At 38.6% G+C, this 25,944-nt stretch overlaps 1 protein-coding gene across 1 annotated transcript in view; it reads left to right on the forward strand.

Annotated features, from left to right (window-relative positions):
- Window positions 1-1,134: 1,134 nt before the first annotated feature.
- The window catches only part of PIK3C3 (phosphatidylinositol 3-kinase catalytic subunit type 3), a 65,533-nt gene continuing 40,723 nt past the window's right edge, over window positions 1,135-25,944 (forward strand). The window contains exons 1-13 of the mRNA XM_050329058.1: window positions 1,135-1,272; window positions 3,263-3,451; window positions 3,978-4,121; window positions 6,120-6,249; window positions 9,903-9,989; window positions 12,110-12,205; window positions 18,077-18,148; window positions 19,236-19,340; window positions 19,855-19,947; window positions 20,655-20,840; window positions 22,149-22,300; window positions 23,511-23,598; window positions 24,714-24,781. Of these exons, the coding sequence (XP_050185015.1) occupies window positions 1,205-1,272; window positions 3,263-3,451; window positions 3,978-4,121; window positions 6,120-6,249; window positions 9,903-9,989; window positions 12,110-12,205; window positions 18,077-18,148; window positions 19,236-19,340; window positions 19,855-19,947; window positions 20,655-20,840; window positions 22,149-22,300; window positions 23,511-23,598; window positions 24,714-24,781 (1,478 nt within the window). The 5' untranslated portion in view covers window positions 1,135-1,204. The remainder of the gene's footprint in view (window positions 1,273-3,262; window positions 3,452-3,977; window positions 4,122-6,119; window positions 6,250-9,902; window positions 9,990-12,109; window positions 12,206-18,076; window positions 18,149-19,235; window positions 19,341-19,854; window positions 19,948-20,654; window positions 20,841-22,148; window positions 22,301-23,510; window positions 23,599-24,713; window positions 24,782-25,944) is intronic.

Genomic DNA, 25,944 nt, shown 5'->3' on the forward strand with positions numbered 1-25,944 from the left:
ACTCAAAACACTAAAGACTTTTTAAATCATATGAGTATTTACAATATGTAAGCTGGTGCCTGTGTCAGATGTAGAGCCATTCTGCACTTAAATTTTGCAATGTTGTTTTCTGTTAGGTGGTGATTGCTGATCACCTACTGCTGCTGACAGATGAGGTTTCAGGAAAAAAAAAAAATAAAAAAATGAGAAAAAAAACAGTCTTAAAGTCAGCAAGGTGATAACAAAATGATGACTATGAATTCAGCGATCAACCTGTCCTCTGGTGGCAGAAGGGCACAGTCATTTGTGCTTGGTCCCTGTCAGAGAGAAGGAGAAAAGGAAAAAAAATTCTTCCCAGTGAGGGGGGTGAGGCCCTGGCACAGGTTGCCCAGAGAAGCTGTGGCTGCCCCATCACTGGAAGTGTTCAAGGCCAGGCTGGGTGGGGCTTGGAGCAACCTGGGATAGTGGAAGGTGTGGAAGGTGGGGTGGAATGAGATAAACTTTAAGGTTTTTCCAACCCAAAGCATTCTGTGACTGTCCACAGGAGGCCACGAGGATGGTGAGAAGGGCTTTGAGGGGAAGCCGTGAGAGGAGTGGCTGAGGGCACTTGTTCTCTGGAGGAGACTGAGGGGAGACCTCACTGTGATCTTCAACATCCTTATGAGGGGAGGGAGAGGGGCAGGCACCGATCTCTTCACTTTCATCACAGGTGGCAGGACCCGAGCGGGTGGCACGAAGCTGAGCCAGGGAAGGCTCAGGCTGGGTATCAGGAAAAGGTTTTTCCCCTAGAGAGTGGACGGGTGCAGGAACAGGCTCCCCGGGACAGTGGTCACAGAACCAAGCCTGCCGGAGTTCAAGAAGCATTTCGACAACGCTCTCAGGCGCGGGTTCTTCTTCGGGTTCCCCTGTGCAGTGGCAGAAAAGTTAGAGTGGGTGATCCTCGTGTGTCCCTTCCAACTCAGCACACGATTCTCTGAGGCTGCTAAAGCGCTCCAGCCACCCCCGCCCTCAGGTGGGACAAGATCTCCCCCCCCCTTCCCGCCGAACCCGCGCCCACCTCGCCGCGCCCCATGTTGGGCGGGGGGGGGGGGGGCGCTTCGGCCCGGCGGCCATTTTGGTAAAGGGCTGGTGCCGCTCCTTCCTCCCTTACTCAAGATGGCGGCGGCGGCGCATGCTCGGAGCGGGGAGCGGCGCTGCCCGGGGGCGCTGAGGGGCAGCGGCGGCCATGGGCGAGACGGAGCGGCTGTACTATGTGTACAGCTGCGACCTGGACATCAACGTGCAGCTCAAGATGTGAGTGAGCGCCGCCGCGGCTTTGCGTGGGGAGCGGCCGCTGCCGCCGCGGTGGGGGAGGCCGGGCCGCCCGTCCCTGGGCGCCCGGCAGTGCCCGGGTGGGTGCGGGCGGTGCTTGCCCGGCCCCGTGTCCCTCACGGCACCCGGGGCTGCGGGTGCCACTGTCAGGGGAGCGGGCGGGACGGGCCGGGCGAGGGGCCGGGCTGGAGCTGGGCTGCGAACGCGGATCTCCGTCTGCTCAGGTCCTCTGAGGCAGAGGTTGGTTGTCAGTGCAGACTGGTAACTTTTCACCTGCCGGTGTCACAGAATCGCGGGATGGTTTGGCTTGGAAGGCACCTTAAAGCTCATCCAGACCCACTCCCCCCGCTGCCAGGGGCAGGGACACCTTTGATAAGCCCAGGTTGCTCCAGATCCCATCCAACCTGGCCTTGAACACTCCCAGGGATGGGCCCGCTTCTCTGGGCAACCTGTGCCAGGGCCTCACCACCCTCATAGGGAAGAATTTTTTTCCTAATATCTCATCTAAACCTGCTCTCTCTCTCAGTTTGAAGCCATTCCCCCTTGTCCTGTCACTCCAGGCCCTGTCTTTACTGCAAGTTGCCCTCATTTGCTGTAAGGCCACCGCAGTGTCACAGCTCGATCCTCAGTGCTGGGGGAAGGAGACAAACTGGTTTGTTTCTTCCTGTGCTTCCGTGAAAGCAAGGTGCTCTTAGCCGGGTTTTTTTATTGGAAGGACCAAGTGCTCCAGCACCTAAGTGTGTTCCCAATTGCACATGTGGAAGCACTTCTGTTTAAGCTGAAATTATCGTTCACTGGTGTATTTACCTTTTTTTTTAAGTCACTTTTCTGCATCGCAGCAGTGGGATATTTACAGTTGTGCAGGAGGGATGTAGCTGGATCTAAAATGTAGTGTACCTGATGGTCATACCTTAAAGTACATTACACTTTTCTGGCAAACTAACTTTGAGAAGGTTATTCAGGGTTATTTAACTGAACAGATGATGGTAGTGGAAGATGTCCCTGCTCATGGCAGGGCACTGGAACAAGATAATCTTTAAGTTCCTTTCAAACCTAGCCTATCTGCGATACTGGAATCAGATTCATGTGTCCTCTTTGCTGTTTCATTCCACCAAACAAAATTAAATTAGCATTTTTTTTTATTTTTTGCATTGGACTGTATGTCATCTTGAAATGTGCAGTGCTAGGTACTTGCAAGTAACTTGTTCGTCTGCTCTGAAGTGTTTTTGTGGTTCAGATAGATTTCTGTTTGCTGGAAGGTTGATCTTATGTCTTTTCCTGTCACCACCACGACAATTCCTTTTTTGTGTTAACATGTGCATCCACTGTCAGATGTTCAATGTGTTTGATTGTTTTCATTGTGGTCTAGCCAAAGCCTAAGAAATTCTGTCTTGACAGTAACAGTGTGCAAAGTGTTGCAAGGCTTTAACCAAGTTTTTTTTGAACAGTCTGCTTAACTGAACTTTGTTTTGTTGTTGATTTGAGAGGTGACTGACATACAAAGCCAGTCATACGTTTCATAAATCTTAAAAATTAAGATTTACTTACCATATCAGGTTTGGAGGTTTGTTTGTTTTTCCAAATAGTATCTGGAGTGCATGTAATCTCATGTTTGGTTTGGTTTGTTGATGATAGTAGCATATGGCATCTCGTTGTTGCCCTACTTAAGGTTCCTAATTTGAAAATCCGCAGATTGTACTAGAAGAAGTTATCTCCACTGAAAAGGCAAACAAGTAATTGTTGCCTCCCCTGCTTTTCCCTCCCGCCTCTAAATCACGATAACAGTGCATTCTGTTCCTCTCTGCTATCTGGATTTCACTACCAGCAAATAATGCAAAGCGAGAATAGCCTTAGTATTGGGTTATCTAAATATGAGCTGTGGAAATACAATAGCATCTCTACTATGGATAAAACAAATTCTGGTTTATCTATGTTTTCTCTTTCTCTTTTTTCTTCTCTGTCCCTCCCGTAGAGGAAGTCTGGAAGGGAAAAGAGAACAGAAGAGTTACAAAGCTCTCTTAGAAGATCCCATGCTGAAGTTCTCAGGACTGTATCAAGATACCTGCTCTGACTTGTATGTAACTTGTCAGGTGTTTGCAGAGGGGAAGCCTCTTGCTCTTCCAGTTAGAACTTCCTACAAGGCTTTTAGCACAAGATGGAAGTAAGTGACTTGCCTTTTATTTCATATTCCTCTTAGTTGCTGGGGCATCAAGTTATATGGATAGATATATATGTGGGGTTTATTTCTGTCAGATTTGGTTACTATTGTCTTTTTCAAATGAGTTATGTTTTTTCAAGTGTCTATATTGGCTAGTGTTACTCTGACAGCACACCACCAATCTTAGGTAAGTGGTAAAATAGTTACTTTTGTTGTTACTTTGTTGTTTTTTAAGTTGTTACTTGGGCATGTTTTACTATCTAAGTAACTACTGAGGCCTGGACTAGCACATTTTCATACTGTTTGTTGACAGCCTTGTCACGTAGTCATCAAGCCAGACTGTTTTTCTTTTTGTCTTTAGCCTTTTAGTCATGCTCAAGACAGGTATTTGAATGGTTAAAGCCCGCAGGAAAATAGTCCTTCTACCCTTAGAAGTTGATAATTCTGAAGAGAATCTGGGTTGTATAAACTAATACAGAGTAACTTGAATTCTAAAACTTTATGACTAATAAAAAGTGTTTCTCTGCAGCTGGAATGAGTGGCTGAAGCTGCCTGTGAAGTACCCAGACTTGCCTCGCAATGCACAAGTGGCTCTGACCATCTGGGACGTGTATGGACCCGGTAAAGCCATTCCTGTGGGAGGAACAACAGTCTCACTCTTTGGGAAATATGGGTAAAAGTGCTTCTTCTTCAGTGATGCGCGTTTAAAGCTCACTTGTGAATAGTGAGGTAGCAGAGGTTATGAGAGAGAAGTTTTTGAATCTTTTCTAAACCAAGTTAACAGTTACATGTTTGAAAAATCAGATACATAGATTATTTACTCACTTTCTTCCTGACTCTGATTTCATTCATGCTACGGTGTGATATGAAAGAAGTCTTCTATGTAACACCAAAATTTAGGCTTTTTTAAGGTCTGCAGGGTTGGATTTTAAGGTAGCAAATGCTGAAATCACTTCATATCTATACTTTTGTAATGCATGGATGCCAGTACTGATTACTTAAAATAATTGATTTAATTGGCTTGCAATTGATCTGTTAATGTAATATTATTTTAAGGAATAAAATATCACTCAGTAAATCAGGGGTTTTCAGAGTTAATATTCTATGATCCAGTAGAGGATACATGGAAAGGATCTTGACTGAGTACAAAGGAGACTGAAAAAATAGGATGTTGTTTAAGGAAAATTATGAGGTGCTGGTACTTTTTGTGGTTTGGAGTGAATGTTAAGTTTTGGATAGTTCAGCATTGTAGTGTACCTGTAAAATGTGACATGAACACTTTATGAGTATATGCATTAGGGATGCTGTTGTGTCCTTTTCCTTACTCATCCTCCATTCTATACAACTGACTTTAAGTAAGTTTCTGACTACTGGGGGTCTGTAGCATTGAGTGTTTAGCAAAAAGGTGTGAAGGAGGAGGTGTAAAGACTAAAGAGTCTGGAAAAAAAGACTAGGAATATTTTCCTAGTATTTCCACATAATGCTGGAAAATGGGGAAAAGTAGCCCGTTCTGTCTTACCAGTAAATAAAAAAATAATACGGTTAAACTGAAGTGCAGAAAAAGTTTGGATTAGCCTTAGGAAAGCTGTTCTAATGATGCTTGAATGCAGGGAGTGACTGTAGAGGGAGAGACTGTCATCGAGGATACTGCTTTGACAAAAAAGATTCACGTTGTCTTAGGGCAGAAAATTGAACTGTTGGTAGTTGTTAAAGCATTAGAGCACAGCACAGGGAAAAAAGGTAAAAATAAAGTAAATTTATAAATCCTATTTTCAGCATGTTGGACCTGGAGGAAATGGAGAGACAGCAGTAAAAAAAAAATTGAATTTTGTAGTTTGTAAATGGAAACCTTGGTAGTTGTATTCCACAAAGTGATGCATTAATTTAAGGTCAGACAGTCCTTCTCATTGTTAAGGGTTGACTTTTTAAGGTGTTCCTTTCAGTTGCATTTACCTGAAGTTGTTAGAGTTTAGTGATCAGCTCTGGCAGAGGTAACGCACTTGATTTCTTGGAGCATCTTTTATAGGTAGATCAGCACAAATATGCAAGGGAAGCAGGGTTTTGCAGAGAGAAGACGTGGTCGATTACCCTGCAGAGTTCTGTTCAGTGCACACTTTCAATTATCAATTCAATTTCAAGCATAGATGGAGAAAATGGTGTGTGGAGGGTTGTGGCATCTTTTTCTTGGTGTGTTTTTTTTTTGTTTGGCAGCTCAGAAGGCTGCTTTATGTCAGTTGACCTTCAAATGAAACTTAGGTAGCTTTTTAGTAGATTTTTTGGAGGGGTTGGCAGACCTAAAGTTACTATTATAATTTGCACACGAAGAGGAATGCTTTCTGCTTCATTACAAATAATAAAGCTATGAAGGTCGAGCTCTGTCCTCAGGTTGTATTTGTACCACCCCACTGACTTTGGGAATTATCCGTTTTTCTTCCACTTGCCAAGTAAATTATCTCAGACTTAATATTTCTTCTAAACTCCATGTGCCAGTAAAATAAAGGCTGTAGGGGGCACAAGGTGCAAGTCACTTTTTCAGTAGAGTTCAATTTTGAAATTTTGTAGTTTTGGCAAAGGAAACTGCTTCATTTTCCTGCAGCTGCTGCTGTATTTTGATTCCTGACAGCTGCATTACTTTGAATTTACTGAAGTGATTCCGGGTTTTTCCCTGCAGGATGTTTCGACAAGGAATGCATGACTTGAAAGTCTGGCCCAACGTGGAAGCTGATGGCTCAGAACCCACCAAAACTCCTGGGAGAACCAGCAGCACAGTCTCTGAAGATCAAATGAGCCGCTTGGCCAAGGTAATGGAATAGCAAGTAGCCTTTAAAATGTATGTGACAAGCTTGCACTTCACTGGAGTGAAAGGAAGACAGGCTGCCCATTCTGTTTGGGTGTTTCACAGGATTTATACAAAGGAGCGAACGAGATCATGCACGTTTGCCTCCAAAGTATTTTTTGAAAGGGAACATATGAGTACCTTCTAATACACAGAGCATTGTGTTGCAACAGCTTAACATCCAAATTCCGTCAGATTTAGTAAGAGCACCTCCTACCAGTAACTGGTGAGGACAGTCTAGTTTCTTTCAGAAACCATCCTTCAGTTTTAAGGCTGTCTGGTGTAGTGTTTACATACGTGTGACATATCTCTGCATTAGAAAGAACTTGAATAGAATGGCAAAAATCAGCCCAAGTTTCATTCATTTCAGCTCATGAATATGTATTTATATTACTATTTTATTCTCCAAACTTTTGATGACAGTGTATATTCTTGCCATCAAAACTACTGCTGGAATTAATCAGAAAATGTTAGTTATTCAAATGTTTTACTAGCTGATCTCTGATTACTCAGGTAGGATTACCCGAAACTTTGCAAACCACTCAATCCACTTACTCTCTGAGCTTTCTTCTTAGTCTTGGTCTCCTAATTTTTATCCTCACCTTTGTACAACTTTCAGTGAAAATAGGTCCAGTGCCATAAACAGATCCACTTTCTCATCTAGACATTTATCACAGCAATAAATTAACTTTCATTTAGGGTCTGTCTTTTATAAGTTCACATAGAATTTATAATGGAAAACTCATTAAAGACACTTGATCATAGTAGAATAAATCCCCTCTGGCCTACAGAATCTCTGTAGACAGACACTAAATATCAAGGCTTGTTTACAGTTCATCAAATGGTTACATGATGTATGCAGTGGGTTTCTGAAAAAGGGTTTTACAGTGTAGGCCTTCCCTTTCACGTTTTTTCTGTTAAGCAAACATTAGCACTTTCTTATTTATACTCCTTAGCTCAAGAAGCACAAATATTGTAGATTGTTTCAGTCTTAAAAATAGCTGGTTCTGCTGTAGCCTGTTCTTTTGGCATTTCCTCAAAGCCTCTGAGCAATAGGAGGGTATTCTTCTTTCCCATGCTATTTGAGAGTTGTTGTTAATGGGTAACAAAAAGCTGATAACATCACTGCCCCCATTCTTTTCTTCTGAAAGCTGTTTTGGGAGATACTAATTGATGAAAGAGGAGAGTGTTTGCATTGGTACTTTGTTGTGGTCCTTTATAAAAACATTTTATATTTAGACAGATGCTAACGAAATGAGTCGGGTTTCTGGGTGGTGTGTCTGTGGGAGTTTTCATTTGCACAGCTGTTTACACAGCAGAGGAGGTTCTTGTGTTGTGTCATTCCTAAATAGCCATTGTTTGAGCACAATCGGCTTCAGTTTCTCTATGACTTACTTGTCAGTTGCTGAATGCCTCCTCATGCTACTGTGTGAAGGTATATTTTAGCATAGGTAAGAGGATAACAAGTAACTCTTGAGAAGAGCTTGCTGAAAGGCCTTTTCTCCATCTAAAAGATAACTTTTTTCTGGACATACTTCTGGTTCTGTGTCTGTATGTGGTATTTATTATTACAGGGAATTTTTATAAAAATGGCAGTGACTGGCTGGTGAAGGAGTTGCATCCTTTTACCTTGAATAATTGATACTATGTCAAGTACTCCCTTCCGTGTTGAGGTAGCATGCCACTGTGCTCTTACAAAACACATGAATGTTGCCGGTAAAATTGCTACTGATGGAAAAGCCATGGCTTGGCATCCTGGAGGCGTGAATGCAGATTTTTTGTGTACTAAGGAATATTAATGAGAAGAGTGTGGAGTACCTTACCATACTCAAATATTAATGACATTAGAATATCTCTCCCATGAGTGGTGCATTAACTTATTCTGCTTAAACTAAAACTACTCTTAAGTTCTTTTTTATCCATTTCCCTCGCACCTTCTGCTGGCTGAATGAAATTAGGTAATAATAATGTTGAGACACTATCTAAAGGGATGCCTCTTATTTACTAGCAGATGATGAATACTTCTCTCCCTGAAGGAAATGCACTATCTTCTCTTTTATTTTAAGCTTTAAATATTAATCCAAGAGAACAGTTCTTCATGTGTACATATAAGTCTGCAGATCTTCTGGGTCTTATATGCAGATCTAATTAATTGCTGTATTTTGACTTTTTTCCATTGTAAGGGAGGCTTAGAGGTTTAAGATACTAATAATTTTCTTCTAAAACAAAAAATTACTTTTTTTCCTTTATTCTGTAGTGCAGTGAACAAGAAAATAAACTAAGAATTTGTGACCAAGTTATGTAAATAACATTTTTTTCCCCTGGACTTTGATAAATGCTATCCTCAATCTGTGTGTCAGTGCTGCATGCAAGTATGTGGTATTCTGAAAACTTTCATGTGTTGGTTTAAGGTGGGGCTTAGAGGGGCTACCTTGAGTAAGTCAGTAAAAAAATACTTTTCTTAGATAAAAAAACAGTGGGGAGTAACTTAGAAGTGGGTAAAGTGATGGACATGGAAGAGTAAGGAATTTCTTCATCGCTAAGGAATTTCTTCAGTGATGGTGTCCAGCCTGCCTGAAACAGCATTTTGGGTTATAACTGGTGTGCTTGCTTTTGGTTCTCTGCTTTTGAAGTGTATATCGAAGTTGCATATGAGGCAAAGGCCAAGTTCTGTATTATCCTTTTAGTACAGTCCTGCCACATTCTGTCTCTGCAATATTGCTGAAATGAAATTTGGTGAACTGGCTGCAGAATATAGCATAAGATGGGAGAAAAATTATCACTGTATTGTGCTCCTGTTTACATTACATTCAGCTAAGCTAAAAGAGCTCAGAGACTGAATTTTTGATTTTGTTTGCATCCAGCATCCTGAAGTGTTATTAAGGATTAGACTTAACCATGTCCCCTGTCTCGTCCTTCTTTTTCTTTTTGTACTGTTAAGTTTCTGAAGTTTGTGGAATCTGAATATTAGCTGTCCCAGAGTTTACTGGAGATAAACTAAATGAGAAAGGCCCTACTGTATCCTCAATGGAGTTCATTCATAGAAGTTTCGGTGGTCTTCCAAAGTTTGCATCAAAATGTAATTCCTTGTATCGATCTGTGCTGTGGTCTAGAGCCTAAAGAAATGTCAGGTGAATCAGCTGCTGCAAGCAGAGAGTCTCATAGTTGTTACTGGATTGTGTTTCTGTGTTTCATGGAACAAGTTCAGAACAAAGGGCATCAGATGATCATGGCAAGTTTACTATTTAGTGCCTTTTGAAATGACCAATCCCTAGCAAATCACGAAATGAGTTAAAAAAATTTAAAAGTTAGGATTTTTCTCCCAACTGAATAGCTTTTTAGTTGCTTTTTAATTTGTGGCTCCTTTTGATTAGTCCTTTCCTTTGGTAGAGCCAAGAACTATATTTGAGGATTAATATTCAGTGAAAGATTTTAAACCTCGTCTCTAGTAGACTTAATAGGAATCAGCAAAGCTAAATCAGATAACATGTTTTTGAAATGAATGAGTGTTGGCATTCAGAGCTGATGCCATGCTTGCTTTCATAAGTCATCTACCTTAAAATTTAATTCCGATCTTGAGAGGGTGCAGCGATGTTATCATTGTGTTTTTTCTTGCAGCTCACTAAGTCTCATCGGCAAGGTCACATGGTGAAAGTGGACTGGCTGGACAGACTGACCTTTAGAGAAATAGAAATGATCAACGAGGTAGGTCACTGAACATCAGATTTGTAATTTTGGGGGGTTTTAACTTGCTAATATGGAGCCTTCACTTGCTTAGGAGACCAACTCTCAGGTACTTATCCTGTTTTTCTTCAACTGCCACTGTATATGATAAATAAACTTCCAAAGATGCTTTTATTTCAGCAATAATAAGAATAATAGGATAGTTTAGGTTGGGAAGGACATTTAAAGACCATGTAGTCCATCCCCCCTGCAGTCAGCAGGGGCATTGTCAACCAGATCAGGTTGCTCTGGGCCTGTCCAGGCTGGCCTCAAATGTTTCCGGGGATGAGGTTTCTACCATCTGGGCAACCTGTACCAGTGTCTCACCACTCTCACAGTAAAGAACTTCACCTAAAAAGTCTAACCCTTTTGTCAGTGTGAAGCCATTTCCCCTTGTCACTCCATGCCCTTGTCTAAAGTCCCTCTCCAGCTCTATTGGAGCCCCTTTAGGCACTGGAAAGGGCCCTGAGGTCATCCTGAATCCTTCTCCAAGTTGAACAACCCCAAATCTCAGCCTGTCTCCATAGCAGAGGTGCTCTGGCTCTCACAGCATCTTAATGGCCTCCTCTGGACTCACTCCAGCAGGTCCACATCTCTTTTGTGCTCAGGTCCAAAGCTGGACACAGCACTTCACGTGGGGTCTTTCCAGAGCAGAGGGGCAGAATTCCCCCCTCACCTTCTGCCCAGGGTGTTTTGGGTGCAGCCGAGCACACAGTTGGTTTCTGAGCAGTCAGCTCACAGTGCCACGTCATATCCAGGTTTTCAGCCACCAGAACGGACAAGTGTCGTATGTGTTTTCAACTTCAAGTGAACTTGATCACAGAAGACAGACTTTATTAATAATTTGGAGCAGCTTGGAGCAAACACTGTTAAGCATGGCTAACTTAGCTCTAGGATTTAGGTTGTGATGGGAAGCTTTTTAGACATACAGTCTGGTCCTTGCCTCTAGACCTATCCAACTGTATTTTTTTCATTTTGGGTACTGAGGAAAGACATTTGTAAGATTTGAATGATTATTAAAAAAAGCAATAATCTGATAGTTAAATATCTGAATGAGGTTTTAACCCTCATTGAGCAAAATCACCTTCCAACTGTTAAACTCATTATATTCCTCTTGCACCTCAGAACTCTGTTTTCTGCTTTGTGCTCTGAGATTTTTGTTGTCTTATTTATAATTCGACCTTTTGGAATCAGATTTTTTTGTTTAACTAAAATTTGTGTTTTTATAAACTCTTATGAATATTTTAGGTTTTTTTTTTAGAAACAAGCCTATCCCCCTTTTATCCCCCCCCCTTTTTTTTTTCTTGTTTTACCCTCTTCTCTTACTGCAAAAGTACAGAAAAATAAAAGTTACTAGTTCCTAGAGCAGTGCTTTAAATAGAGAACCACTTTGCCTATGCTGCAAAGTCAATCCATTATTAATACATTAAATGAACTGAAATTACTCGCTGTTGAAAGGGATGTGTGCTTTTTTTTTTATTAAATGTACATTCCTGGTGGTGGTTATGTATAATAACTTCTTTCTTGTTTCCCACCTAGATTCTAAAATTCTAAGCACTTTTTCTAGGTAAAGCGTCTAAAAAATGCATACATGAGCAAATCTTCCTCTGAAAGTGAATGAGCTGCAAATCTAATCTTGTAGTCCAGGCTCACTTGGCCTCCTTTATGATGTTACCTAAAAAGTGATTTTTTTTTCATATCTTCTGTTTTTTGTCTTTGACATGCATAATTGTATGTAATGATTTAGGGGGGAAAAAAAAGCAAACACCAGCAACCCAGCAGTCACCTGGTAATCCTTTGTTACATTTTTTCACACCTTTAGCCCACAATTGGAAGGCTCTGATGAAAAAAAAAAAGGTTTTTATCTGTTACATGTGGATGTTTATCATGAAGTGGGAATGTGAGGTAGTAAGAATGTCAGGAAGGAGGTGATACTGTCTCGAGTAGTGCTGTGAAATGATTAACTGAATAATTGCTACAACAACTGATAACCTAATTAATCAGTTACAGTACAAGGGAAGTAGGGTAATTGCTGTACTGAGATTGCTCAAGATTGATGCCCTGCAATAAATGATACACATCTGTGGTGGTTCTTTTCTCAGAGGGAAAAGCGAAGTTCCAATTTTATGTACCTGATGATTGAATTCCGCTGCGTCAAGTGTGATGATAAAGAATATGGAATAGTTTACTACGAGAAGGTATGTGCCTTGCAGGCTTTATGGTCGTCCTTAAAAAGCAACATATGCACCTAAAATGGATGGAGTTTTTCTGCTGAGGTGAAATATTCTGCTGCAGGATAGCAGCAGACAGCTGTCACTGGCAGTTGTTTATGTACATACAAATCAAATAGTATAAATGCAACAGGGTTGCAGAAGTCAGTCATTTGTGTAATAGAGTTCAAGATTACAGAATTTAACAAGTGTGAGTGATTAAAAAGTTTTTGATTTATAGTTCCTTCAGTCATCCAGCAGTACTTTCAGAGTAGCTGTATGTAGAATTATGACTTAGATCAGGAAGAAACATACCTGTATTGAGTGGTAACTTTATAAAAGATGAGTTACTAAAACTTTGCATGGCATCTCTGTTGGTGAATATTTTCTGTAAAATGAACAAATATAGAAGCTCAGTGTTCCATGCTGAAAATACTGTGGAAGTGATTGAGTAAAACACTTCTGAATTTTAATGTCTTGCATGTTTTCTTGCTGTTAATGAAACAGATACACAAAGCAGTGCCTTCAGTATTTTTTTTTGAGTTAGAATTTAATGGGGTGAAGGATTAACAGTGAGATTAACAGTCAGCAGTGGACCTGTGTATTGGGGAAAGACCCACTCAGAGAATAAAAACAGTATATCTGTAATCTCATTGCAAAGAAAAATGCCTCTTAAATTTCTCAGCATGTTTAGATCTGTAAGAAGTCAGAAAGTTACTGAGAAATGCAGCTTCATGGGAAAGAGAAAGAGGGTAGAAAAAGAGGCTGGAGTCCTTCTGAGATCAGAAGTACTAAGTTTAAGGAGCATCTATTCTGAGAATTTTAAAGAGTCTAATTCAACACACAAAAATGTTAATACAATGGGAAATGGATTACAAGTATTTCTCCGTGTATGACAACGTTACCAGTTGATGCAGACAGAAAAGCTGTAATCTAACTTCAAATTCATGAAGAAGGTAGTGAAAAATATAGTAATAAATGGCCAAAAGCAGGATTTCAAAAATATAATAAAAATCTGAGAAGATACAGGTTAGAATCTGCTTCAACTGTATGATCTGTTGCAAGTTAAAACTTGTTTTTGGTTTGAGCTTTGGGTGTGTTTTTTGGGGGTATTGTTGTTTGGGGTTGGAGGTTTTTTGATGTTTGTTTTTTTGGGAAGGGGCAGTAGATTTTATTTTCTTTTTGTTGCTTTGTTTTCTTTTAGTTTAGTTTCTTGGTGAATTTTGGTAATTGTAGTGAAACTGTGCCTTGGGCATATGTCTAGGTTAGCTCTTTAGCATTTCAGTTTTTGGACTGTAGTTGACCATGAGACCTCTGTCCACATTTGAAAATCTTTTTGCCTTTAGAACAGCTTGTTTCATAGTGCTTCTGTACACTTATCATAGAATCAGCAATTGTAGAAGACAAAAATCCATTCTGTTACAAATCACAATGAAACTTACAATGTGTCGTATTCTCCCATGAAACAACATAAAGCTCCTTACTTCTGTGGAATTCAAGGAAATATTTGTCTGGAAAGCATAACAGAACATGATAAAAACAGATGTTTTACTAACAGGTTTTTATAAGAGAATGTGCTGTACCTTCCTCAAGGTGCAAACAGATGAGCATGGCTACTGTGTGGCTTTGTATCCTCTTGGCTTTTTTCTTTTCATAAATGAATATGACATTCCTAAAACTGACTTCTCTCCCTTACCCCCTGGCAACCTGCCATTATAGATGAATTGTTCCTGATTTACACACTTTTTTCCTGATTTACGCTCTCTCTTTTTTACCTGTCGTTGTAGTCTTACAGATGTGCAAGGTGCAGGAAAGGAGATTCAGATTTCGAGCATGCACCTTTCTTTTAACGGGTGTTTCTGACCCATAATAAGAGTGCATGGAACAGCATAACTATGAATTGTTATCTCTTGTGGAAATAAAGTAATTGAATGTGTAATAGTACATATTAGAGCTATAACTAACTACAGTTTGAGGGATTTGTTGTTATTCAGTAGCTTTTCAACAAGTTCTTGACCCTTTTCTGACAGCAGTAGGAAATGGTACATAAATTAGTGCCTGTTTCCTCAGTTTTGTCATGCTTCCAATTACAGCCTGCAGTATATGTATGGGGCATCACCAATCCAGTGCACTGAGCATAATGAAAGTGGGTTCTGTTGTCACCTGCCTGTGACCGATAGTTGAAGTGGAGATTACTTGTCACACTTCTGTTGATGTATTTGTTTTCAAGTGTTTAGGAAGAAGTAGCCTGTTAAACAGCGGCTGATAGAATTTGAGATTCTTTGACTCGACATTCAATTACAATGAAGTGAAGTGGCAGTGTCTCTTTCCGTGTTCTCTGTTGACTTCATTTTAATACAACACCCAAGACGTGAGGGATAGAGTCTGCGAGTAATGAAAGAATCTCTTTGGGTTCTCCACTTAGGCAGAAATTCAGTGTGACTTACCAAGAAAAAATAACATCAGCATTTATCATTTATGTGGTTTTGGGCAGGTTTCAAGTGAAACTTGTGTTTGAATAAATGATTGCACTCCTTCACCCAGTTTACTGAAAAGTTTGGTTATCAGAAACTTTTTCATGGATTTAAAGAAAGAAAAAGTAGTGTCTGCACCACTGCTTGTCCTTTTACTTGGGAGAAGTTGGATCTCATTGGTGTTACTTGAAATGATGTTTTGGTTAAATAATAAGATAATTAGAACCTTCTTATTTACTGATGTTGCAAAACTGATTTTCATGTAAGTAGAGAAGAATGTTCCTGGTTTGGAAAATTCTGCAGATTTTATCAGCTGTCTTAAATGGACTCTAATGTTTATACAAAGTCACACACACTGACCTTAATGTAGTGAAATTCCTCTATAGCTCTGTAACACAGCAGTTTAAAGCAAGTTAGTGCTTTTCAGTGTTGATGTTGCTTTTCTGGTGGCACAATAGCCAGGTTCTGGCTGCTGTGGGGAGTGATGCAGCCAAGAGCAGCAGATTCATGGAGTGAGGAGGTTGCTGCAGGCCCAATGTCTGCACCATGTTCTTGTTCTTGGAACTGGCTTTCATCACGTCCCACGGGGCTGGATGACTGTTGGCAGCTGGAGAATGTCAAGGATTTCTAAAACTTCCATGACGTTAGCTAAAGCTCACTACATGGGCATAACAGGAAAGACACTTCAAAAGCACACACCTGACCAAATTCCAGTGATAATTTAGGCACTGGTATGGTTTGTAAGTTTGTATGGTCGGGATTGCGGTGCTACGTGTGATGCTCTCCAGGTACGACACAGTTAGGGCTGTATATTAATCCAGTCAGAATAGTAATTCAGCAGTTGACATCCTCCACCAGAAAATTAATGTAATTGTGCCTTCTTGAGGTTTTCATGAAACAGTCTCTTGGAAAATGTTGACTCCTGACACTTGTCCCACAAATGCTTGGCAAAACTTGGTTTCATACCCTTTGGCTGAGGCTTTGTTCTGTAACACAATCAAACACTGGGAACAATTTTCCTGGTGCTTGACCTCCATGTCTAGAACCTTTCAGCTTTGCTGTCAAGTGTAATCTAACTGCATTCAAAGAGTTTAAGGAGCAGTCATTATAATTATTCTTTTGAAAAGTTCAAAAAAGAGATGCCAGCAATGAGTGTAGAAATCATTCTTCTAACACTAGTCTTGGAAAAAAAATCCCCAATCTTTTTTTTAGAGGGTGTTATAAACATTTGGACATGAGGCAGTGGAAGGCTTTGCACCTTCTTTTAGGTTTGTATGTTAGCAGATTTTAGGTAATAATGCTTTTGTCATTCTCATTCTGATAAGTTCTGAGTTGTTAGTACATGTCATAGACTTCTGACTGTGGGGTAGGTGTTCCACTTTTACAAGCCTGCAAGCTTTCCTTTTACAGTTTATGTATGTGGGTTTTTTTCACTGAGGGAAAGATGTAGTAGTATAGGGTGCTTATCCCTAGAGAATCCACGTGTGACATGGATGTTAAAAATGCCTTAGTAGGATTTTGAATGCTTGTGTTAGTTGCTACTGAATCCACTCCTGTGTCAAGTTTCTTATACAGGATTTTTATCTGAAGGTTTTAAATGGAGTGGAAACCTGTCACTGGGGCTTTGGAATCCTTTATTGTTACATTAAGGTGAAGTCAGACTGCAACCTTATTATGGTTTTGAATTGGAAGATAAAGAATTAGTGGATAGAAATCAGTCTGTTGTCTCTTGTCATCAGATACGTTTATGAAGATAAGGATTTCCCACCCCCCACACTTCCACTGTTTTTTATACAGTTTGACTTTGTAAAATTGCATCAACAAGATCTGAGCATTCTGTCTGATGAGATGGCAGAGGTTTAGTACAATGTGAATGCTGATCTGTCGCTGTGGCTCCAGCTCAGTTCTGTCTATTGTTACAGTGAGGCAGCAGTGCTTTGTTATTATAGAAGTGGAAATACTTTGAAAATACTATTAATTCTATTCAATTAGGTCAAAGTTAAGTTCATTATTTAGGCATTATGGTTTTAGAGCAGAGAAACTGTAAGCAAATGTCATCTTGGTCCTCTTCAGTGTTTGCATGCATGTTCTTTTTCTTAAAGACTAGTTGGAAAAGCAATCCTGCTCATGTTTTGGGACCATCACCAGCCACATCCAGATTGTATGTTTATTTCCCTTAACTAGGAAGGATGTATGCGTTCTTACTGCTTTTATTTTGACCGTGAAATTGTTACTTCAGAAAGGCATAGGACACTAAGAAATGCAATACAAATGTCTTTCTAAACGTGCATTTTAATAATAAGAGATATTTTACCATAGTCAGCGACACAACATTTATGTAGTTGGAGGAAAAAATGTTTCTACTGGAAGGTTAATGGCAATTTTAGCTCATGTTTTTCATTGATGATGAATGATTCTTTTCTTCCTCTTGAAACAAGCCTCTCCTTTGAAAGTTACCTCTGAAAATTATAGAAGCAAAAGCTGTCCCAAGAGGCATATGTGATTGGAAAAAGAAAAAAAAAAAAAAGGACTGTGGGGGCAGAAGTTACCTCAAAGTTACATTACTGAGGGAAATTTTGATATGACAAAAGAACCTTATTCTGGGCTGAAATTTACATCAAAGAAAATGAGAAAAAATTAAGTATAAATAGAACATAGCACACATTATGCTGGTGTTGTTTTGTGTTTTATTATTTTATACTGTCTTTTAAATTAAATGTTCTTTCGTAGCTGATGGCAATTAATGCTTAGCTACGCTTCTAAGTTTAAAAAGCCCAAAACCACACTGCTATAATAAACTGAGGAAGAACAACAGAGTTACTGGCTTTGTTGTATGGTGAAAGGCTTTTAATTTCTTTTTCTTCTGCCTGGTTTAAACAAGAATCTTTTAGCTTCTCCCTTCCTTTATTTACAAACCAAGGTTAGACCCATCTAAGGAAGGCCTCTGGAACCCTTATAGATAGGTACATGTATATCTTCCTAAATTTGTCTGTGTTGAACCTTTAGGAAGTTTTTTCCGGCAACATGTCAGTTATTTCTAGGAGATGATTTTGTTTTGGTGGAAATACAGAGCCTGGTTTGTTTTGGTTTTGTGCTTGCGGAGGACATGTGAATGATAATGGCAAATTTTTCCACTCATCTGTGATGCCAGCAGAGTAGTGAGTTGCCAAGCTGTATATCCTTGGGTGAACTTCCATCTCTCTTGCCACAATGTTTGTCATCTGGGCAAACTAAAAATAATTCCTCTTTTATTTTTTCCCTTTATAACTGTCAAAAGTCAATCGGATGCAGTTGCATCATTCTTTCACTGTAGTACAATTCACTGTGCACTAATATGATAAGTTGGTTAATATCGTTAATCTGTCGTTAACTTTTTGTGATATAGGACGGTGATGAGTCATCTCCAATTCTAACAAGTCCTGAAATTGTTAAGATTCCAGATCCCCAGATGTCTATGGTAAGCATGCTCCATGTAATGCCATCTATATTTTTGTTGAACTTTTCATAGAGATGAAAGCTTGCTGTCTTAAATGCTTTAAAATTCCAGTGCAAAGGTGTATTTGACCAGTTGAGAAGTATCAGTGGGTTTGAATTTTATAATTTCTTTTTCTGCTGCCACTGGTTTAAAATAAAATAATTGATTTAATGCTTATGTTCATCTGCTCCTTTCCATTCTTAATGTGCTTGCTTCTGAGGTGTAAGTAGGGAAGCAGAGAAGGGGACTGTTGGCAAAAGAGGTCAGAGGGTGGGAGAGTAAGGTAAGAGGTAACTGAAGAAGAGAAAAGTAGAATTTTAGAGGCTGGTGCAGTAGCTCCTGGTCAATTCATCTGTTAAAATATTTTCTCCCTACGCTCTCTTGTATGTTGTCTTTCATGTAGACAGTGCCTAAATACAGTTCTAGAAAAGATTTCCATTATTGTGGATGCCAATTCAGTGGGACTGGTATTGGCAGCTTTGGGAACCTTAATGTAAGTGGGCTTGTACTGGCAACACTGTTTGAGCACCTTGTAATCTAACACTGCAAGAGCAAGTCTGACAATGCTGGAAACTGCCTTGGCTGCTGAAATCTCATTGGCACTGTGGCTCCTATTGTCTCTCCTACTGTTTCTAACATGGTATTAACAGTGGGACAAGTTTTTGAGATGTTCTTCTTGCATACAGAGCTTTATGCTGCAAACATCATCCTGAAAAGATGTTTTTGAAGTGTCTGGCACGTTTGAGTGCTGTCAATCATGTATGTGTTGACTGAAATGCTTACCTTTTGCAGCAATTCACCGGAAGGCAAGGTAGAGTTTGTTAACTGTGTGAAGTCATAAACCAAAACAAACCCTCAAAATTCCCGACAACCCTTTACCCATTATTAAAGGAGTTTTTTGTAAAACAAACAAATAAACAAAAGGACAGAAGATACGGGAATTTATGTGAATTTTAACTGCCATGCATTTTTCAAGAGGCTGGTGATCTTCGCTAGATGGTTTCATTTCAATAGTAATTTTCTGTGACTTATAAGTATTTGTGAATACTGACTTACCCTCTGCGTTTAGGAGAACTTAGTAGAAAGCAAACATCACAAGCTTGCTCGAAGTTTAAGAAGTGGACCTTCTGATCATGACCTGAAGCCTAATGCAACTACACGAGATCAGCTTAATGTAAGTCAGTCATATGATGGCTAAATTCAATTTTATTAGGTAGGTTAGTGATAATATGTTTGACAATATATTATTAGTCATAGTATATTTAATTGGTGACAAATTAATTTCAGTTTCTAGAAAACCATTAATGATGAAATGCTGTTAAGTGTTTGTTACAAGGACTTAGTTAGAAGGGTCCAGCTCAGAGAGAAACAGAAGGTACTTGCTCATTTTTTTTAAAACAGTTTTGAGTGGGTAAGAATGTGTCTTTTGTACATACCATGTAGGTGTGAATGGTAGTCTTAAAGTAACTGTATATATTCTCCTGCACTGCCAGTTCAATCACACACATAGCCGAGGAGCGTCACCGTGATAGCATGAGAACTTTGTGTTATTGGAAAGCTCTTTTTTTATCCCCTAGCTGTTTTTGTGTGCTGTCAGTGTTGTGCTTTGTCACAGTGTACTCCATTAACTTGCTGCTAATTTGTCTGTTGATGTTTCTAAACTTACTTTCTGACCATGTATCTAATAGATCATAGTGAGTTATCCACCGACAAAGCAGCTAACTTATGAGGAACAGGATTTGGTTTGGAAATTCAGATATTACCTTACTCATCAGGAGAAGGTAAGTTGAATCATGGAATGGTTTGGGTTGGGAGGGACCTTGAAGATCATTTAGTAATGATCTGGAATTGTTTGACAAAACTTCTTAGTGAAAGAAGAGCATCATCTGGCAGTCTTTCTGCAATATCCTGTCCTTACAGAGATACAGAGCTTCAGTGTCTTAGAAGCTAGTCAAGATTATTTTATTTGTTCTGTAATGTTAATGTTTTAAAAATTAGTGACTGACATTTTTCCCACTAAATCAAGTGAACTGGGTATTACTGCAGTAGTCTTTCTACAAACACTGACAATCAGCTTAAAGTGCCAATTTTGCCAGCTTTGTCTTCAACAGAAAAAAATTATTTAGGAGGAGCTTCTTCATCCCTTTTAGACAAGGGTTAGTATTACAGGAGTAAGGAGCAGCACACCAAAAACCCTGAGTAAATTGAATAATGAAATAATCCCTCATCAGTAGGCGTTTTTTTATGTAGTGCTAATTGTGATAGAGCAGAAACAATTATCTTTACATTTTATTTGGATAACTCAGCTGCTGTTTTTTGGGACATATTAAAAGAACTCAATATTGTATTGTCAATTACATCAGCAAAGTCTGTGTTTATGTAAATATAATCTGAATCTAGTTCTACCTTAATGCAAAACATTAATTGTTGAAATAATTAGTTCAGCCTGACATTTTACTGATGAATTGTCCCATTTCTTTCTGGTAAGGCCCTGACAAAATTCTTGAAATGTGTCAACTGGGATCTACCACAAGAGGCAAAGCAAGCCCTGGAGCTGCTGGGCAAGTGGAAGCCCATGGATGTGGAAGACTCTCTAGAACTTCTGTCATCCCACTTCACCAACCCAACAGTTCGGCGCTATGCTGTTGCCAGGCTCCAGCAGGCTGATGATGAGGTATTCACTGGTCTGTGGGTGCAGGCAAAAGTCAGCTGGTCTCAGGAGTTTTAGTTGCATTGAGTACTTGAAATGTTTGCTACGCCTCGAGGTATTCAAGGGAGTAATAGTGAAGGAAAACACCAAATAATTCACTATTTTGCTATTTACTGTAACTTCTCTGAGGAGCAAAGTCTTCACCTTATTAAATGTCACTCACTGATAATTGCCTTAGCATGAACAGCCAGTAATAGCTGGTTTAGTCAAACAAGATAAAACAACCGTATGTTCTCCCCAGAAACCCCTGATAAATTTTGATTGTTAACCTGCATAGAAGTGCTCTGAACTTAAATAGTCTACTAAAGGATTTTCAACAAATCCATCTGGTAAATTTAAGCAATATATCATCATACTCTTTTGCTAAAGAAAATAAGTAGAAGAGCATCTGTGGAAATAAGGTGTTTCTAATTGTATACTAATTAGAATATCATGAGCTTTGATTTGTGAGTAGAGCCCATGTAATAGAATCTGTTAATTTTCAGTTATTTATATATTTTGTTTTCTACTGACGGTAAAAAAAAAAAAAAAGTCAGGTTTGAATGTATTACCATAACTCTTGAATCCTTGGCAATCAACTGAGTTTAAAATAGGGAGCATAAATATATCATACGTTCTCAAGCCTGCTTCAATAGCCAAGGTCATACTTCTTTGACTTTAAAAATGTACCTTTTACAAGGTATTTGAAAGTAGGTAAATGAAGGAATCTATGAATAGTATAGGCAACAAGTTCATTTTAAACAGCAAGATTAAAATTCTGTTGCTCAGTCTAAAATAAATCAGATATGTGGGTTTTCCTCTTTGAATCCCCAGCTACACAAAGGATTAAAATGAAAGTCCATAAAGGCAGAGAGAATCTCACTTCTGGATACCATGACCCAGAGATAGTTTGATTTTTCTTCTTGGGAGTCACAAACTGAAAAGGGTTTTTTTTGTGGATACTGAAAGCAAGTAGGGCAACTTAGCTAAAGAGAATTTTAAAGTAGTAATTACACTTAAATATTCACCAAATTAGCACTAACTGTCTTTGAGTAACTAAAAAGGATATGGTAATTCAGTATCTTTTGGGAGTCAAACTGCATCCAACACCAGTTTTTCTATTCTATATTACTTGTTAGGGAGACCTCAGTTTCCATGTTGTTACAGCTCACTAAATCCTGACCAATTTTTGCTATAAATTAGAATTTTGAAAACATAATGGAGTTCTAGTTTGCTTTAACTGACACCCTTAATTTACTTCCTTTTGTGTTTTTTTTTTCTTTCCTCCATAAGGATTTGCTGATGTACCTGCTACAGTTAGTCCAGGCATTGAAATATGAAAATTTTGATGACATAAAAAATGGACTAGAGCCTAGCAAAAGGGACAGTCAAGGTTCAATGTCAGAAACTATGTCAACCTCTGGAACTAATGCAGAAATAGACAGGTAAGAAGCTTAGACTTCCAACTGAAAGTCAGAAACATGTAACATTCTAAGCAATCAAATTATTTCTTCTTTTTTGGGACCTTTGCATATTCAACAAATTATTTTATAATCTGAAGCAGTGACTGAAAAAGAAAATTAATGTGTTTCCCAATTACAGATAGTTTACAGAGCAAACATTCTTAATCTTGAAGTTGTGGCCTTTTCACCTGACTGCAGAAAAGGAAGACAGCTTCTGGAGAGCAGGAAAAACACTGTTGTTGCTTCCTTCTGCAAAAGTTAGGATGTCTTCAGTAAAGTTCTGTGAGACTCCAGTTCCTACTTTCATGCACAGAATGTGTATCTGAAGTGCAGTCAATCTGAAATGGAAAGAAATTTCATCCCACTTCTGCAAAAGGTGGTGTAGGGAGAGACCTGGGGAGTCACACTTCTTATTCTTGCAGGAATACAAAGAAAGACTGAGACTAATTAATAAAGTATTAAGCAAAGTGTAAACCAACTTAATCAACCAAAGCCTCCTGTGAATATCTATTACAAATTGTCAGGATTTTTAGTCTTAAGCTTCTCATCTTTTGTATCATTGGGGTATATTTTTTGATGTTACAATTCTACAGCTTTTCATTAATCATTCTGCAGAGCTGTAGAGTGGGTGTCCTGGAATGTGTGGTGTATTTTCAGGCTGCCATGATGCTTAGACATTAGTAGAGCTATTTGCTTGCTTCCTTTCAGGTAAATTTACTGTCTGAAAATTTTGCCTTGCAAATATTTCATTTGTCTGCTCTGTAATGTGTAGCTGCCTTCCAGAGACAAGTGCTTGCAGGTGTTGTATATTAGCAGCTTCATCTTAAGCACTTTTGAAAACAGCTTCTCCTGAAAATGCAGATCTGTTAAGTTCTTATCTATGTCTGCTTATTTTGTATGGAAGATGAAACAAAATGCAAAGTTTGATGTAAGTGAATGTCCTTCGCAGCCATAAACTGTGTACAGACACAGACACAAATTTTTGCTGTTTTCAGGAACTGCAGCTGTCAGAGTTGCTGTTTAGCAGTTTGTTCTGAAACAGGGTTGGATTGCTATCTTCAAAGACACTTCTCTTTCAGTTTTCTGAATTTATGTGCTGTGGAAGTGAAATTCATTGTTGTTTCCGGGCATGCTCCCTGGTCCCCAAGCAAGAACTTTGAATCATGCCAATTACATGCTTTCCTTTGTGTAGTTCCCAGATTATGAGTCCTATTCCACCTGTCTCCTCTCCACCTCTTACTTCTAAGACAAAAGAACTTGCAGAAAATGAAAACCTTGATGTAAGTCAGATTTATCTTGTATTTTTGATACTTTTTTTATTGACCTGATACTGTTTCTAGCTTTCATTAGTGAATATTTTGGTCTTTCTCCAGTATCTTGCTGAATATTTAAAGTGTCTAAAGACTATAAATGTAAACTAGATGCTAAGAAAAGAGCAATACAGGCCATTTATTTCCATGCGTGGTCACACTATCTAAAGTTGGGGCATTGAATTTTTCATAAAATTATTCTCTTCTTTGAAGGAGAAAATTACTACAAAGGCTATCAATACTTATCCAAAATTGACAGTTGATGTGTTCAAGGTGTTTTAAAGCAGGTTTTTTAATGGAAAACAGTTACCCAAGTGTTTCAGCCTCTGCAGTCTGTTCTTCCTGTAGCCATATTCTTTGGCATGTCATCCTTTTCAAACCTGAGACACTGTTGATTTATTTCTGCACAGGATTATTCTCAGTTTAAACAACAATATGAGAAAAGTAATAGAAATGGGACTGGACAGAGGGAAAGATAGAAGGTAGAAAAAGTTCGAGGGAATCTGGGTTTAATATGATATGCAGATTAATTGGCCTTTGAACTAAAGATCGCTGTTGCAAATCTTCCTATATGAGTCTCAGTACTGAATAGAAAATAAGACTCAAACTGAGCATACTGGTAAACATACACAGATTTCTTGTTAGTTGAAATATTAAACCTTAAAGAAGCAGCTAAATGCTATGTATCCTCTACTTTTTTAGATTCTCTGGATACAAAACAGGTTAGGAAATGTCTTTTGGCATTGAATTTTACAGCAAGGGATAATTGCATAGGAGGAAAATAACATAAATAGAAACTGTACATTAAAGGTTTATTTTTGGAGAACATCATGTACATTTGAAAATTTGGTAAATATATTACTGAAGTAGTAGACCTTTTTTTACTTCTAATGGTGTTGATGGATTTGAAGTAATATTAAAACTAATATGATTTAGATATTAGGTTGGGTTGGATTGTGATTTTATAAGGGAATGTATCTCTCAAAACTGGCTTATGTTTATTTGGGATTTTTTCTAAAGTTTGTCTCTTTCAGATGCTTAGACTTTTTTATAACTTAATTTTGCTCTTCTTAAATCCCTTCCAGCAAGACCTTTGCACTTTCTTGATATCACGAGCATGCAAAAATTCCACGTTGGCAAACTACTTGTACTGGTATGTTAGAAATGGTTTATTGTTGTGAGAAATGGTTATTTATTCATACTGTATCAATATGTAATTGAAATCAAAGTATAATGCCCGGAAGGGTGCTCAGCAAAAGATGACTTGTCTAGAGAACTAGAGAATCTCAGTTTCTCTTGGGGTGAAGTAGTAGATTTAAAATAATATGAATTTGGACATTATCATTATTAAAAGGAGGTTTTTGAAATGCACAAATATCCTTTACTGTTAGACAAAGAAAGGTGATGTCTAGGGAATTAAGTACATTGTTATGAGAAACAGCCCAACTACAGGCTGTAAGTTTTCATTCAAATTGTTAATGGTGTTGGGGAGGAGACAAAGTTCATCTTCTGCTCTTCTTTTCTGTTTGGTTTGTGTTTATACTTTTGGCTAGAACATTGAAGTTATGCACTTCAGTGTTAATCAAGAGTGTATTTTGTGAAGATTCATAAAGCACTAATTTTTTTTTCCAAGTTTTGTTTTTTTTTTTATTCCATTTGTGGTTATGCCATGAGCACAAAATGTACACATGTGCTTTCTTAGGGATGAACTCTAGCTGTGAACAGCTCATCTAGGTAGTGGAGATGTAAGATTGCTTGTCTAAGGATCTTGTGTCACCTCACTGGTTTAAGAATTAAATTAGATGCCTAAACCAGTCATCTGAAAGCCTTCCAAGTAAGCATTTGCAGATAGGAGTTACCTCATTTGAAGAAAGCTGAGATTAGTAGAGCTGTGATGTGAGAGTGTGTGTGTATATCAAAGTACATGTATGGGCATATGCACAGCACACAAAACTATTTACTTGCATATACACATGCATTTTAAAAGTGAGAGCTTAGGTGTCTTTTACATGGCTAAACTCAAGTCACATGACTCTCATTTGTATTCTCTGTAGCTTCATCTAGTAATTAAAAATACTAATATACAAGGTCTTATTTTAATGTACTAAGAATATTAACCACAGAGAAGTTGTGAATTGGGAATTTGACATAAACATAGTAAATTGTTCTTATAAAATTCTTACAAGAATCCTACAACCTATCCTGAAAGAGACTCCATTTATAAATGTAATTTCTAACTTTTATTATTTCATTGTTTTTTTTACTAGCTTGAATTTGAAGATATTTAAGTGCATGATATATGTACAATTGTGAAGA

Source organism: Myiozetetes cayanensis, unplaced genomic scaffold, assembly GCF_022539395.1.
Source record: "Myiozetetes cayanensis isolate MyiCay16 unplaced genomic scaffold, myiCay2020 scf4, whole genome shotgun sequence".
Classification (NCBI taxonomy): domain Eukaryota; kingdom Metazoa; phylum Chordata; class Aves; order Passeriformes; family Tyrannidae; genus Myiozetetes; species Myiozetetes cayanensis.